This window comes from Amblyomma mixtum, chromosome 10, assembly GCF_055824585.1.
Source record: "Amblyomma mixtum isolate Tamu chromosome 10, ASM5582458v1, whole genome shotgun sequence".
Taxonomy (NCBI): Eukaryota; Metazoa; Arthropoda; class Arachnida; order Ixodida; family Ixodidae; genus Amblyomma; species Amblyomma mixtum.
In genome coordinates, this window is record NC_143021.1 from 145,111,700 (window position 1) to 145,129,334 (window position 17,635).

General features: G+C 46.5%; 1 protein-coding gene across 1 annotated transcript in view; it reads left to right on the plus strand.

The window, feature by feature from the left end:
- The window catches only part of LOC149327197 (lipase member K-like), a 49,679-nt gene extending 40,450 nt beyond the window's left edge, over positions 1–9,229 (plus strand). Inside the window, exons 7-9 of the mRNA XM_089564080.1 lie at positions 2,471–2,542; positions 4,001–4,069; positions 8,829–9,229. Of these exons, the coding sequence (XP_089420206.1) occupies positions 2,471–2,542; positions 4,001–4,069; positions 8,829–9,089 (402 nt within the window). The 3' untranslated portion in view covers positions 9,090–9,229. The remainder of the gene's footprint in view (positions 1–2,470; positions 2,543–4,000; positions 4,070–8,828) is intronic.
- Positions 9,230–17,635: the final 8,406 nt, after the last annotated feature.

Consider the following 17,635-nt stretch of genomic DNA (forward strand, 5'->3'; position numbering starts at 1 on the left):
ATAAATAATATGCTCCATGATTTTTGAACAAACACTTGTGATAGATATTGGTCTGTAGTTGGTGGGGCATGAACGGTTACCTTTTTTTGAAGACAGGAACGACCTTCCCAATCCTCCAGTCAGCAGGAATGGCACCACTAGTTAGCGATTGCTGAAATATGAGTGACAAAACAAAACTACTGACTTGTTTAGTATTTTTAAGCACTTTGGCATTAATGCCATCTGTTCCCACGGCGGATGAATTTTTTAGTTTGTCGATTACATTAGAGATACCGAACGGGTCGAAGTTTATGGGATACATTTGAGGATGAGCATAATTCGGGGGTGAAGGGAGGTGCACAAGTGTCTCATTGGTGAAAACAGCGCAAAATGCACCGTTTAGTACACCAGCAACTTCGTGTTCAGGAACATTGCAGCCGTCGTTATGGAAAAAAGAAATACTGGTTGAAACTGAAGGATTGATTGTTTTCCAGAACTGTTTTGGGTCGTTACGCAGCATAGAGGGCAGAGTGTTGTTGAAAAAGTTGTGTTTGGCGGTATATAAAGATTTTTTGTACTCGCTGGCGGCGCGAAAATACTTATCCCATGCAGCGTCGTTGTTAGAATGCTTTGCAATGCGAAATAGCCTTTTTTTTCTTGTTATTCAACCGGTTTAGTACAGAATTGAACCATGGCGACTGTGCACGCTCTGTTATTGTGATAGTGGGGATGTACTTTGCGATTAGACGGAGCATTTAGGTTTTAAAAAGTTGCCAGTTAGTATCAACAGGACGCTCTTTATAACTGGCCGCGAAGGTGTCACAAAAAGATGCCAACTCTGTATTCATACCTGCATAATCACTTTACCATAAAGAATCAGTTTTTTTTGTTTTTTTTTTTTGCTTCTGAGTGAACTTCACTGGAAAGAGCCACAGATTACAGCGTGATCGCTCGGGGACGGGAGAAAGATAAGCGAAGAAAAAATATCGGAGTGGGTTGTTAAAATGAGGTCCAGGATATTAGAGGAGTGGTCTGTAATGCGTGTAGGTTCTGTGACCAGCTGTGATAGACCGAAAGTCAGGCACGTGTTCATGAATTCACATTCGTTGTTGCACTTTGACAAGGTGGAAACAGGGTTAGTCCAGGTTATCGAGGGATAATGGAAGTCACCAAAAAGAACGACGGGGGTGTTATGATACATGGTTGTTATAGCTTGCAATGATTCGTAAAATAAAGGTAAGAAAGAGTCGTCGTTAGTTGGGGGTCGATAGCAAACACCAATTAGGAAGCGCGGAAAGGTAGCATTGCAACATATCCAGATTATTTCTAAAGGGGTCGAGATATTAACGAGCGTGCAGCGCAGCGATCGGTTAGCGGCGATTAGAACACCGCCACCGCGCGCATTGCCGGGTCTATCTTTGCGAAAGATATCAAAGTGAGGGAGTGAAGGCAATATTTCGAGATCAGTTATTGATGGATTTAGCGGGTGCAAGTCAGCCCAAATAGCGAGACTTGTTTAGAAGCCATTTTCTCCGTCTTCCTGCTCTCCGGACTGCAGTCACCACTACGTGACAATACACATATCAAGAAGGAACTCTGTGGCATGACTAGTTTTAACCAATACTACACCTGTTGACCGCAGCCTTTGCCTACTTCAGCTCTAACATTGCGGAAGAACATCGTCAAGACCCGCACTCGTTAAATATTTTAGGAATTTAACTGTATGAAGCAATAGATTAAGGACTGGCATTTCCATGTTGTAATTAGAGAAACATTTCTGCATAAATACATTTGTCTGTGTTTCAGATTTCATTTTTGAAGTATGTACATGTATAAATTTTTGTGTATAGAGTTATATATATATATATATATATATATATATATATATATATATATATATATATATATATATATATATATATATATATATGTGTGTGTGTGTGTGTGTGTGTTGACTCGGTATAATGCTTTCTGGTGCACGCGCGTAAAATATTATTTGATCGTATTTTGTGCTGTAGTGCAAGAATTTCTGCAGAAACTAATCTAATCATTGTGTGTAATTTTTTGTGTGATTTTAAACCCCTGTACGCTGCCATCAAAGGGGGCAAGGGCCTTAGTCAAGCTGCTTAACTAGCAGCTTTTAGTCCTTGCCCTCACATTTTTTCTGTACCAGGATAAATGTGGAATAAATGAATGTGAATTGTACTTAAACTTCACATTTTGCCTCTGGAACAATCATCAACTGTTCCGGTGTGATGACTTTTTGTAAGTCTGTAGTTCAGCCATTAAAACTGTGCATAATAGACAGATATGTTTGAATTTCTTATGGTGCTATCCGGTAGCAGCTCCGAGGGGCTGAAATCCTATTTCCCGCTTGCAACCAGACGGCCTCTTCGTGCCGTGTCTTGTGCTGAACCGAAGTGCACTTGTAAGTTGAGCGATGTTGTGCTGCTCACGTGTGCCTTGTTTGTCTCTGCTTCCTCGCATGGAGACAAGGCTACCAGTGTACATGGCACACTACCCGTCTGGAGGTTCCCAGAAGAATATGGAGCAGTTCTTCCAGGTGTGTACGTGGTTGAAGATGCGTTATGCGGTGGGAAATTTTAGCGTTTAAGTAATTTTCATAAGCAAAAGTGTCCGGATAGAGCAGACCGGCTCTTGATAGCTGATATATCAAGACTGTTTTTGCTTCTTTTCCAGAGATCATCATAACGGTGAAACAGATGAAAACTGCCTATACCTTTTGTAAATATTGTTTGCGTTGCTTCCACTGGCCATGTTTGCGGCAGCAAAATAGGCTTTATATTGCTGAATAAATTGGATTTAAAGATAGAATATACTGTGTTAATTTGTTTCAAACTTGGTACGTGAATAGTGAAAACGGCTCCGTGATCATAGTTTTTTAAAAATAAAGATGACTGCGTAGCTTAGTTGCAGTGATCCTCGTAAAATTGTCCAAATATCATGGCACAGTTTTGGGGGGAAACGGGCGTTGGCGTCGGTTGCCGTGTTCGTTTTTTACCCTAGCTGGCTCATAAACAGCGCAGTTTTCTGTAACGTAACATGTTTTTAGTTACAACGCGACAACCAATCGACGCAGGCAAAATTCAAATTTACCTCATTGTCTATTTAAGTCACCGCAGTCTTTGTTACGCGGCGAGGGAGTGAGTGAACACTCAGCATGACATCCGGTGATCGTTTGATGTTCCACTGCGCACAACCAGATATCACCTGAGCTCAAGGCCAAACTTCTTTCTGAGCAGGTTTGGCGGCAGTAACTTATGTACCGACAACAACTGTGACTCGGCCGCGTTCATAGGGAACAGCGTTTGGCTTTATGTGTACACGCATAAAATGCTTCCAAGCGACGCTATTCCCGAGAGACGCGTGAATATGGTTTGTCAGACCACGCACGTAATGCGAAAGAAGCCATGGACTTCTTGTTCTTCCGGACGTGCGACGCCAGATCAGTACATGAGCGTTTCTGCCCTTCGTCTAGGTTGGAACATGTACTACATTTTCGGACAAAAATTTTAAATACTGTAAAATGGCGAGTTAATGTTATAGAAATATTGAAGGTAAATGTCCATTCTTTCGATGTGTAGCAAAATCTTTCTTTCAAAGTTTTCTTTCCATCTCTCGTATCGAGCAGTTAAAACTGGCACAGAAAACCAATAGGGAACGTTTTTAACGACAGCAAGAACATTAACAGCGAAAAAAATGGCAGCCTGGCGAGGGTAAATCTGCGGATATATTGACTGTTATAGCGAAATCTTACAATTTATTCAAAAATCGCGTTTATAGGCCCTTTCCCGTTCAAAAATGCTTTTCTCCACAATTGTTGGGTGGGATTAAGGCTGCTACTCTGTACTCTGTTTGATAGTGCCATAGCCAGGAACAGTGCGGCGGATTTTTTCTGTCCTAAAGGAATAAACCATTGAAATAGGTGCCAGATACAATGCCTAACGCTCGCTTTGTCCAACACTTAAAAAATGCAGCAATTTTTTTTTCTCCAACACAGATTCGTCGAGCGAAGCAGTTCCTCAAGTATAACTACGGCCTGCCGGGGAACCTTCGGCGGTATGGTCAGGTGGGTCCGGTTGGTCGCCGTGCTTCTATGGGAATGATTTTCAATCGGCTCCACTCACTGAATATTATTTGAATCTTTCTAAGCCTAATGGGAAAAATATAATCTGTGTTTGATTCTTTTGTCCGTAACTCATAGAGAATTCATGAGTGATTATCTACCATCGCGCTTAATCGGCGTCAGTCAGCATTATTCGGGAAACCCTTGCAGTTGACTGTCGTATTTGCTCCATTAAGTAACTCTCTCGCGAACAGATGAAGCACCCCTGCTTTAGCTTGAAGCACTGCGCTTTTTCCCTTCGCGTAACAAACGCTGCACATTCTTGTGGCGCGCAGTCTGCTGCTGCTGTTGATAGTTAATGCTAGCAGGCGGCCATTTTTGAATGTCGCAACAAGACAGGACACTACGCATTGATGTAAAGCGCCATCTGTCTCGTGTCAAGACTGCTATATCGGACCCTACTGGACGAACTGCCAATAAGAATGTTCCACGAGGAATCCGAGGACCAATAGAAGCCACAAGTGGCCTCACAGGATTCCTTGCTCCGACTTGCAATATTGAGAATCGTAGCAACTTGCTGCTGCTAGGCTTCACGCTGAGTGGTGTGAGTTCTCCTAATGTGTAATCTATAGTTGCGCTTTCTTTACCCATCAATGTCGGCTGCTACGCAAGTACTTGTTGCTTTAAAATAATGTATTTCAGTATGCTATCGAGCACGGAAACCGAACTGAGGAGTGTGTTTTGTTTTATTTTGAAGGTTGGTCGTGCAGAATAAGTATTGTTACTTTTTTTGCCCCGTATTCACTTTTTGAACCCTTTATTTAAACCTTTTCCGCGTGTATTGAACGCACCCCCCAAGTTTCGAGAGATTTTTGGAGAAAAAAAGTGCATTCTTTACAAGAGTTCTTTAAAACGGCATTTGTTGCTCCAATATACTCGTATGACATTTCGTGGCGTCACCGATGGCAGTCCAAACAGTGGTCTCACTACCTTACTTGAGATTGCGCCACCCGTGCACAATTCAGAATCCGCATCCACAACCGCACGCAGCGAAGCATGTTCCACGTTTCTTAGCAACACCTGAATGAAGATAGAGTTGCCAAACCGGTAGAGGACCATGGCGACGAGCGACACCTGCTGAGCCCATCTTGATAGCATGACGATGGAGATCGAAATAGGCATGAGGCACTCAAAATGTGAGCAGCGGTTCATTCATTCATTCATTCATTCATTCATTCATTCATTCATTCATTCATTCATTCATTCATTCATTCATTCATTCATTCATTCATTCATTCATTCATTCATTCATTCATTCATTCTGTAAAAAGGAAGATGGGCAGCGGCGGCAGCCGCACCGCCCGTGCCCGGTGTCAGGTCGCGGCACTGATCCTCGGATCTTAGACCGCTATTTTGGATAGCTGTCTTTAAGCTTTTAAGCTGTTTCCCCTGTAATTCCTGATATAACTCATTCGTCGACACTACTGCATCGTCTCTTTAGGGCGCGCAGTATGTGGCCACAGGAAGCCGAAAAAGTTCACAGTGACATGTAGGAGCTGTGTAATGCAACATAAGTGCCGGAGATGGCTGTGACTACGAATTTGTAGTTTCGGTTTTCGTTCCTGGTAGCAAGAACAGCTGAGTGGCCCAGCGATTTTTATCAGGCCAGCTGCAAAACTCTTCATAGGGCCCAAACATTGATTTCCTGAGCTCTACTGGAACAACAACAATAACACTTCGTGCTGAGATTAGTTGGTGCATGATAACACTACACAACCGGAGGTTTACAGACTCTCACGCCACTTGTGGTGTTCACTCGAACTGTTCAGCGCAGCTCGAAACTTCAACGTAGCGGAGAGGCTAAAAGCTGCTAGACGCAACTGATAGCTCACAATCCAGCTCAGGCGGAGCGACCACCTTGAAACAATCGCCAAGTGGCCACTGGGGACAGTCGGGGTTTGAAGCGGGGTTTCCCAGCTTCTAAGACCCATGAAGCTTGAGTCTATCCCGGGTTCCCCAATGTAAACCATTATACCGCACTGTGTTTCGCCCGTATTGTGCGCTTTCGCCTCAGCGCCAGCGATTCGACTGTTCGCTTGATACAACCACTTGCCTCGGCGATTTTCTCGGATGCATTGTGGGGCCGTCTGCCTTTCTTCTACGACGACGCGTTCGCAGGTGGTTCGGTTCTATGAAAATACCTGGCTTTACTAGTTTTCCCTCGGAAGGTGAAGAGTTATGTTGCTTCTGATTTTGAGTAGTTAGCGAAATAAAAGAAATAGTTCGCGACCATCGGAGTCGCTGCAGCTCAGATCCCTGCGATTGCGAAATTTCATAAGCAGGGAGATCAGTTCCTCCTAAATTAATAAATGATTTAGAGCACAGAATCGGTATTCTTGATATGCATGCACGGTTTTCATTGTGTTGAAATGCAGTAGAACGCCCCGACCCTGGCTAATTCTCCTTTGTGCATGAGTGTAAAGTTTAATAACTTTTGAGAGCACCGCGAAACTATGCGACGATCGCAGCAAAGCAGGACTGTCGTATAAACGGATTATACGACTACGATTCTAGAGGAAGGTACTGAGCGCCCGCTTAATTCAAGAACCGGACTCTCTCACATCCAAGGCCTTCTGGTCTCATACCAGACAGCCGCCTCGGTGGCTCAGTGGTTATGGTGCTCGGCTGCTGACCCGAAAGCTGCGGGTTCGATCCCGGCCGCGGCGGTTGAATTTATTTGGAGGAGAAATTCTAGAGGTCCATGTACTGTGCGATGTCAGTGCACGTTAAAGAACCCCAGGTGGTCTAAATTTACGGAGCCCTGCACTACGGCGTCTCTCATAGCCTTAGTCGCTTTGGGACGTTAAACCCCATAAACCAAACCAAACCATCATACCAGACAGTGGCCTGAACGCAAGAACGAACAAAACTCGAGAGGAAGCGCCGTGTGTCAGTTTTCAAGCCTAGCCATAAAACAATGAAAGGCTGAAGGCGTTGCTTTTTAGCGTATCAGGGTTAGGTCTCGGCTCTCACGTGCCCTGGGAGAGAAGGAGTACAGACAGTACCTTCAAGAAGGTTTGGTTTACGAAGGCGCTCTGGAGTTTTCGTTTGTTTAGCACGTTCACGCATCGCAGGGTAGCATCTGCGGAACGAATGTTTTGCTTCGATTCTTCGCTTAATTCCGACCGGCTAAACGACCATTTCGACCTGGTGAACCAGAACCAAGAAATCAGCATCGGTTCCCGAGTGTTGTGCGTCATATAAAGCTGCTCTTCCTCTATTTCGCATTAACGCGGGTGTAGAATGCGGGGAAGCGGCACGGCCGGCCCTTGTATGCGGCCATGCTGCACCGAAAGCATTTTGTCGAGTGTACCGCTGGGTAGACTCAATGTGCCTCTCTCAAGCTAAAAACTATTGTCGTTATCTGTGCGAGGAGAGAGCTCGCCTAGAACAGAGTTGCACTTTTTTCGACGTGGCCTGAATCAAAGAAGAATGCATCTGGCTTCTGGTGAAAACCGGACACGATAGTACCTTGACCTCACCACCCAAATGCTGCTTCAAAGTTAATGCAAGCTGGTGTGATAGGAATAGTAAACGAGAAACTATCTTTCGATGTCTTGGAAACGGGCTATCGCTCAGTGCCATCGGATCATTGCAGCCTCGAGGAAATGAGGCTGCAGAACTGAACCACGAAGGACCGTTTTATTCACCCGCCTGCCTTGATACAATGCAGTACTGGGCATTCAGCACGGACAAAAATCCCGAGGAGAGCTTGACTGACGCGTGACATCGGTCAGTCGGAATCCATTAAAAAAAAAAAAACAGATTCATCTGTAGGTGCTATGATCATAGCTTTTCACCTTCATCACATGCCCACACTTTATTATTGGAGACTTTTAAAGAGAGACGCACACATGAGCGCATCCTCATGCTTCGCAAAATCATCCACATGTCATCTGGCAACCAGGCATTCTTTTTTGGGGCTTCTAGAGAGCGTGAAATTCGACAAACCCGCCCACTAAACATTGTTACTTTCAGAGAGCACATAGACTGTTTTAAGTTTTCCATTTTTCCGCTTAGCTTCTGAAATTTGGAACGATCTAGGTGGCTCATTTCGCTCATTGCCACTTGAAGAGTTTGTTCTTCAGTTGGCTACCTATGTGATGTGTTGATCTGTTCTGAGTATTTACATTGTTATTTGTGCTCTTATTTTGTATGGAATCTATACCTACTCCTGCTATGTCGGAAGTGTTTGCAGCAATTGTGAATAATAAAAAATGAGCACTTCTTGCCCCTGAACATGGGACGGAAACATAACACATAAGAATGAAATGAAAAAAAAAACACAGCTGCCGGAATACAGCCTGATATATTTTTAAAACTACTTGCAATCACTGGTGGAGTGTGAAAGAAAATTACAGAGAGAAAATGTGAACCGACAAAAAACAGGCGCATTAAATCAAACATGTGGATACATGTAAAGGTAGAACATGTAGCAACTAAACTGGGCAGAATGGAAGGGAATTCAAAAAGGGTAACAATAAATTGAAACATCACTGCAGTATACCGGAAAAAGCGAAAGCTGCAAAAAAGAAATGGGAAATAGACTTCCGAAAAATGACAAAACCACAGTGACATTCAAATCGCAGTTCTGTAAAAATATTTGACGGAGCTCCTCGAAGGAGGACCTAAGTCCTCGTTTCTCCTATGCCATGTTTGCGAATATTTCGTGTCACATTCGTGTCACATATCCCATTCGCAGCCCGTGGCGCCCCGCTACGACTTTTCCCGAGTCGGCGTTCCAGTGGCCTTCTTCTCCAGCCTGGCTGACTACCTGGCTCCTCCCGAAGACGTGGCTACCCTCAGGGCCAACCTGCGACACGTGCTTGTCTACGACTACGTGGTGCCCGACCCAAATTTCTCGCACCTGGATTTCGTGCTCGGGGTCCGAGCCTACGAGATCCTCTACAAGACAGTGCTCCAGCTGCTGGATATCTGGAGTCGAGACTACCTCATTGTGTGACGGACCACGGCTACAGTGCCAACGTCCACAGTTCCTCCGCGCCTTCTCTTCTGAACTGTGCTTTGACAACAGTGCAGTCATATGTCGCGCCAGAAGCCACCACCAGAAGTCAAATACGAGGTTTATAGCAGAAATGGAAATTAGGGCTTGTATATTCATTCCCACGAAGCCACAATAGCGGCAACACTTTTTCGTCGACACCGTACAGCCCATAAACACAGGGGCCATCTGCGAATGCACAGCTGACGTGTTGATGAACACGATCATCATCATCGTCAGCCTGACTATACCCACGGCAGGGCTCAGGCCTCTCCTATGTCTCTCCAATTAACCCTGTCCTTCACCAACTGCGGCCACCGTATCCTTGCAAACTTCTTAACCTCATCCGCCCACCTAACTCTCTGCCGTCCCCTGCTGCACTTGCCTTCTCTCGGAATCCATTCTGTTACAGCCAAGGACCAGCGGTTATCTTGCCTTCGGAACCAGATTCGGCTATTCTAAATCTCTCTCGTGAGTCAGCCATCAACTGCAGGGACAAATACAGCAGGGTTATCACCAACGAGGAATAGGCAGCAGCAGCCATGGAAAATAAGCGCTGCACTACTGATGCTAATGGCGTCATATGACGTCATTCCAGTGGCAGAAGGAACCACACTAGAAAAAGAGGTTTACAAAGTACGAAAGGTGAGAAACGTTGTTGCCATAATTTGTAGGAATACTCATGTTGTTTCTTCGAGTGCACCAGTATCGTTGACTGGGCATTGGCAGAGCCGATTTCTACGTGACACTTCAATTGGAAAGGAAATTCGGAGCGTCTGTGTATGTGTATTCGTGGTTACATCACTCAACAATGCTGCCTGCTCAGGGCGAGTGTTAATATTGCGTTTGCACCAATGCACTGTAATAGGGATGTTGTGCCAAAGTGGAAGTGGAATCGGTGGGAAATCATCGTTGGAGCAGCTGCGGACAATGTTTGGCGGGCTTACCTGAAAACATTTTCGGCAGCAAGGGCAGTGCTCTTGCTCAAATAGAAGAAATCTCCATTAAAGTTCTGCAATTCCTTGCCTCCAGTGCCTGCCGTATTACGAAGGTGATCCATAAAGGGAGACGCCGAGAGGTCAAATGGATAAATATTATTCTACGGGTCCATGAACTGATACTGTGCCACTGACACACGTTCCTGATACACACAATACAGTTGTCATGCTTGTCGAAACGTTTATGCGAGCCGCATACTTATGCAGCCATGCCGGCATAGAAAAAATCTCCGAGTCGTTGACCATACGTTGGCTGGTTGATTTGTTGGGTGTAGTGTTGCAGAGCGACTCAGGCTTTGAGGGACGGCGTAGTGAAGGGCTCCGGATAATTTCGATCACCTGGGGTTCTTCAACGTGCACTGACATCGCTTAGTACACGGGGCAGTTGCATTTCGACTCCATCAAAACGCGACCACCGCGGCCAGGATCGAACCCGCGTCTTTCGGGTGAGGAGCCGAGCATCACAAACACTGAGCCACCGCGGCAGCTATGTTTTAGTTTTGCAGGCTACGCAGGTGCTCATTAAAGATGTTGTGGACACAGTACTCTACATGTTAGTTCCTTAAGCAGTATAGTCAAGTCGAATGTAAATTGCTGTTTATGTCCATGGACTGAAAGATCGTTGCTCAATCTTTATATCTGTTCTGCCAGTATGCAGCTGAGTATGCCAAATTCAAATGTCTTTGCATGACATGTAATTAGTACCATATGCCTGAACAACCTGCTAATAAATCTGTGTTGCAGAGCTGGTCTTTAATACGATAACCTGAAAACATTGCACACCTGAATATTTGGCGGAAGTTCCGGGAGCGCAGCCGTCTTGCATTAGATAATGCGCAGGCCTAACGCAACATATTCAGTTTATAATAGCTGTGTGGTAAATATGCGATTTTACGGTACGGTCCTGGAGGTAAGCGAGAAGAAGTGGCGGGATATCACACCCGTCAGAGCTGAAGTTGCCTTACTTTATCATTCACCTTCGTACTACTCAAATGAAGTATACCGCATTATCGATACAAAGTACGCGGTGACCTTAAAGTTACAAAAAAGTAAAATTTTCTCATTTCGAAAGTAGAGACAATAGCACGATGCGATCCGGAGAAAAATATACAAAGGAAACGCTGGTATTTGTTTTTAACACAAAACTTCCTTGCAGAAATATTTACATTCTCCACCAAACGGTGGCAGTTTAGCTCTTCAGTTGTCAGTCCTTAATACAGGGTCGCTACAGCGTCACTTTTCGGTGACGAATATGGAAATAATTTTTTCTGGTTATTAAGAAATCTCATCTCGTTTCGGGTATTTTTGTGAAAACCGCATCGCCTTAGTCTCGCTACTTTTCGAATGACTGAATTGTTAGTTTTTCAGTGATTTATGGGCCACCTGTATATACAGGTGCATTTCCTTAGCTTTTCTCGTTTGATAGCCCTGTTTCTTATGTTGCCATCATTCTTTGCTCGTCTGTTGTATTTTGTACAACATTCTTTTCAGTAACCTGCTGAAGGTTGTTTCATGTATAGCACCGTATTATTGTACTTGTACACATTGGTGTGCTTGCCTTGTTCAGTGCTTTCACAAATCGCACATACCAGTTTTGAGGGGTTTTGGTCCTGGTCTCCGCGACCAGGACTAACCGGCTGCAGTCTCAGGTACCCAGGAGCATTTGCATACTCAGGTGAACAGTAAAAAATCGGCGTGTTATTTTTTACAGAGGACAGGAATTCTCTACAAATGTAATATTGATTTTTCACTGCTGTGGACTTTAATTCTGCAATGGGCAATGATTCCCATTATTGAAACCAAAGTGCTTAATAAAGTAGTACAGTGTGTGTCGAACAACTACGAAACACATTGTTGGCGGTCACTTTGTTCATATACAGGAAGTTCCATATAACATAAGCCGAGGCGTAAATACTGCATCGCAGTTATGTGAAATAAGGGCCATATTTTTTCCATCGTGTCAATTACTACACCTATTGCAGTCATTACAGTTGTCAGTTACTACAGCTAGTACAGTTATTACAGCTCAATTACTAGTATTCTTAAAGTGTGCCTAATTAATTGTTAGCAAAGAAAATTTATTCAAGTATTATAGTATTCATTTCACACTCAAACGCGTTTCCTTGGGATGTAGAGTGGGTTGAGGAATGGTCTATTCAGATTCTTTGCACCACATTACCCCCTGCAGGGCCGTTTTATGCGAAGCATACTACTTTAGCTACCACTTCAGCCCTTCACCGTGGTTATGCGCCTCCAAATCACGTGATACATGACGTCACACCACCTGACACGATGACGTCACGACAGTAGAGAAACGGGGGCCCACCTCGCGCCGTCGCTGTGGTTGTGCGCCTCCAAATCACGTGATACATGACGTCACACCACGTGACACGATGACGTCACAACAGTGGAGAAACGGGGGCCCACCTCGCGCCGTCGCTGTGGTTGTGCGCCTCCAAACCACGTGATACATGACGTCACACCACGTGACACGATGACGTCACGACAGTGGAGAAACGGGGGCCCACCTCGCGCCGTCGCTGTGGTTGTGCGCCTCCAAATCACGTGATACATGACGTCACACCACGTGACACGATGACGTCACGACAGTGGAGAAACGGGGGCCCACCTCGCGCCGCCGCTGTGGTTGTGCGCTTCCAAATCACGTGATACATGACGTCACACCACGTGACACGATGACGTCACGACAGTGGAGAAACGGGGGCCCACCTCGCGCCGTCGCTGTGGTTGTGCGCCTCCAAATTACGCGACACGATGATGCTTCGCATTCTCCAGGCTTAACCAAGTTAAGCCTCAGCCATTTTTTTTTTCCAGCATTTAAAGAAAGTCCACACAATGAGATGAAAAAACACGTGACTGCGCCCTCGCACTAAACCGCGTTTTGAAATAACCAGGCGCGCACGCTGACCATGGCAGCATGTGCGGCCACGACTGAATTCAAGGAGCTGCACAATAACATAATATACGGAGGCTGCCTTCAATTCCATCATCTCACCGCTTTCTTTTTCTTTTGGCTTTTTATTGGTGATTTTTGGTCACATGCTTCGCTTTAAAGCATTATATGCGCCTAATTTTTGTTGTACGTTTTCTTCTCTGTAACTAGATATAAGATATTAGAAAGCATTGATCATCTAGTGGTATTCGCTAATCAACTGATACTTAATAGGTAACAAAATTTCTTCTCTCATGCTGTTTCAGTTCCAATAACCGAACTATGACTGTGGCCTCAAAGGTTGCTTTAAGTCAAGTGAGGAGTGAAATAAAAATGAAATATAATCGTGACTTTCCTGCTGGTTCTCATTCCGGCTTTTGAGACAGGCTGTGGTGAATTAAAAGCTACGCAAGTTTTTTATGCTTCACGTAACCTAAAGGCGCTTCTGACGTGACAGTGGGAGGCAGAGCAGGAAAATTGAAAAACGGAACTGTATTCTTGTCGGTCATCACCATCAGCCTGACCATGTTTCTCCCATGTTTCTCCCATTAGCCCTGTACCTTGCCAGCTGCGGCCACTTTTTTCCCGCAAACTTCTTAATCTCATCCACCCACCTAACTTTTTGCCCACCCCCGCAACGCTTATCTAGTCCGTTACCTTTAACGACCATCGGTTATCTTGCCTTCGCAATGCATGCCCTGCCCAAGCCCATTTCTTCTTGATTTCGACTAGGATGCCATCGGCCCGCAATTTCTCTCTGACCTATTCTGCACACTTCTTGTCCCTTAACATTACAACTAAAATTTTCCTTTCTATAGCTCGCTGCGTTGTTCTCAATTAAAGTTGAACCCTTTTCATAAGACTCAGCGTTTCAGGCCCACAGGTGAGTATCGGCAAGACAAAGCTTTTATATACTTTTCACTTGAGGGACATTGGTAAACTGTCATTCATGATCCGGGAGAACCTGCCATATGCGCTGCACCTCATTCTTATTCTTTTAGTTACGACCCTTCTGTGATCCAGACCTATGGTCACTATGTGCACTAAGTAGACGTATTCCCCGAACACTTCCAGAGCCTCGCTACAAATTGTAAACTGCTGTTGCCTTTCGAGACTGTTGAACATTACTTTGGCTGGGTCGTGCAGTCCGCCTGCCCTATACTCCGGCAAGGTCAGGTTGTTTACTTACAGAGAAATCCTGCTACACTACAGACTTGCAAGACTCGGATTTCCCTCAGCAGATGAAACACTCTCCAAACAACAGGCCAAAGCCTGGCGTAAACTTCAAACTAACACCTATCGAAATCCCCAATTGTGTAGCTTCTATTCGGAAGGACTCTACTCAGACAATTGCTAAAATTGTGATGCGAAAGCCGATCTAAATCATATGATCTGGAACTGCCCGCAGTCCCTACCCGCGAGTCGATTCATTACCGACTGTGATCATTGGAAGGCTCTATTGCTCAGCCCCAACCCGGGGACACAGATCCAGCTCCTCCAGCTAGCTGTAGACGCCGCCGCTGCCCAAGGGATAGCGGCCGCCGTTTAAGCGGGGGGCGACTTCGGGTCGCTCCTCTATATCCGCTGGAAATAAAGTTTCACGACCACTATGGACCCTCCTTCCTTCGTGGTGTGGCTAACACCTCTTTTAGGCACCACATTCGCCTTTCCTCCAAGAATCCTCTAACGTCGTTGAATAATTAGTTCGTTCAAATAAACCAAAAAATTTGGGCGCATTTTTGGGCGGTGGCATAATCTTTTCAAGCGTTTGAATTAAACTTTCTTGCAGCTGGCGCAAGGCAGCAAATATATTGTCTTTAAGAGATGCTGCTTCGTAAAGAACGCGGGCATTTAAACACACTTCAATAGCGCTTGAATGCATTGTTTGGCGTTGATCTACAGCGCTTGAATGCATTGTTTGGCGTTATACAGCGTAGTGTCTGCCGTTCATTTAGCACTGCCTCTGGTTCATTTGCAGTTGGTGCAGAAGCTTGTTAGCTTAAATGTTAAGCTGCTATATTGTGCTGACGGATGACATTTTAAAGAAAGGTGTCTGTCGGTCGTGACTCACAAGTTTTGGTTTTGATGTATGGAACCAGCTAACTGTCTCACTTCTCGGTGGCCACATCACACGTCGTGAGGGCAGGGCGTGACAGAGAGAAAGAGGCTGTGCCGTAGTGGAGAGCTCCAGAATAAATTTGACCACATGGGGATCTTCATGCACTCGTATCACACAGCACCCGGGCGCTTTTGCATGTCGCCTCCATCGAAACGCTGCCCCGCGTCCGGGCTCGAACCTGGGCATTCCAGCTCAGTAGCCGAGCGCCCTAACCACTGAGCCGTCACTGCGGCTTTTAGGCATTTAATTTTTGCTAGCTCCTAGTCGCGATTACTCAATTCAACCTGTTAGCGGGGGTGGGGGTGAAAACATTTATTAGAAAGGGACAGGAGGTATGCTTCATCAACACGTAAGGGACCGATCCTTACGAACACTAGGTGGAGGGCCCTAGTTTGGAACCCCAGTGGCGGTGGCCGCCGCCCGGGCGCGCCCGACTAAAGCTTGTTCGGCCTTTAAATCATGGCAGCCGAGCAGGGTCGCCTCCCAGTCCTCCCGGGGTGGGTTGGGGGGAATAGCCGGATTGTAGGGTCAGGCCCACACCATGTGATAGGTGTCAGAAGACACCGCACTACAGTGCGGGCAGCTGCCGTTAAACGAGGGGTTAAAACGATTTAGTGCTGCCGAGCACAGCAAAGCATTGGTGAGATTGCGAAGGAGCGGCTCATCCGCCTTCTTGAGGCCTTTAGATGGGCGGGGGTAAAGGTGATGACTATCTATGATAGCAGCCTGTACTATCTTTGAAGGTATAGACAGGGTTAGAATCGGGTTCCTGATCGGGCGGGGAGGAGAAAACAGCCCGGTGAGAGAGCGCGCCGGCGGCTGAGTCGGCTGCCTCGTTTCCTGCCAATCCCTGATGAGCAGGGGCTTATATAAGGTAAAGTTGCGCGGGGTTCCTACGGTATGCAATTTTGGTCGTCGGGAGGAAGCCGCGGAGGCGGCTTTGGTTTCCAAACGGGTCCAGTCTTACACTGGGGCCCGCCGTGAAGCGCTGCAGAGCGCGCAGCAGGGCTTTGCTGTTTTGAGCGGCCTGCCGACACGGCGTCCGCTTTCTTGCAGTTTGCGCTCCGCTTGCGTGATGATGATGATGAAAAGCCTTTATTTAATAAAAGAGGTGAGGCTTTCTTAAAGAGCCCCGCAATGGGTGGAGTCCCTATTCCGGGACCCCATTGGTCGAAGCCGCCAGCTTAGCCCTCTTGACCAAAGCCTTTTGGGCCTGAAGGTCCGAGCAGCCAAGCAGGGCCGCCTCCCATTCCTCTCTGGTAGGGTTGGGGTGGGGGGAGAGAGCTGAGTTGCGCTGGCAAGCCCAAACCATGTGGTAGGTGTCAGCCACCTCGCCACAGTGTTTGCACCTGCCAGTGAACGCGGGATCGAAGTGTTTTAATACTGCCGGGCACAGCATTGTGTTAGTGAATAGTCTAAGTAGAACGCGTTCGTTTGCTTTCCCCAGTCCCTTTGCAGGGGCTGGGTACACGCGGTGCCTATCCTTATAATAAGATGTTATGTCTTTGAACGAGAGTAAAGAGCCACCTTCAGGTTTCAGGTGCTCAGGAGCCAATGGGAACGCCCGGTGAATGAGTGCTCGGGCCGCCGCGTCTGCAGCTTCGTTTCCTGCTAGGCCCTGATGGCCCGGAGTCCAAACTATGCAGCGGGGAGTAGGATTGGTGTCTCGGCTGCAGTTCCTTAGTATTCGTTCAGCTAGTGGAGTTATCCAGCCAGCCTCATAATTTTTACACGCCGAACGCGAATCTGTTATGATGTGTTTTGATTTGGTATCAGAAGCAGCTAGGGCGATAGCAACCTCTTCAGCTTGTGTTGTGCCTGGGGCTTGAAAGGAGAGACCATCCACCTGTATTTCTTGATGTATGACCGCGGCAGTGTACCACCCCCCGTGGGTCGGCCCGGCTACATCTACGTAGTAGACACCTTGCTTGTTGCCATAGTGGCGCGCTAAGGCTTCCGCCCTAGCCTGGCGACGACCACTATGGTCTTCCTTATCCATCTTAGTGGAGAGGGGTCGAACTCTGACGGCGCGTCTCCAGAGTTCGGGCACTCGGACCCGCTCCTGAATGTGTAAATCGTGTTGGATGTCAAGCCGGGCTAGCAAGTCCCGGCCCGACTTCGTTTGGGCTAGCCTCGTGTATTGATTTGTGAGATGGGCTTCCTTGAGCTCCTGAAAGGTGTTCACCACTCCCAATGCAAGAAGTCTCGCATTGGAGGTGGAGACAGGAAGGTCAAGTGCCCTCTTCATCATTTTACGGAGTATTACCTCAACTTTGTCTTCGTCGTTCTTCCGCAAGTGTAGATAAGGGACCGAATAGATAATTCGGCTGATTACGAAAGCATGGGCCAGCCGAACTGCATCCTTGCTTCGCAAACCCCCTCTCTTATTGGAGACGCGACGGACCATACGGCCCACCTGGTCTCCGATTTTGCGGAG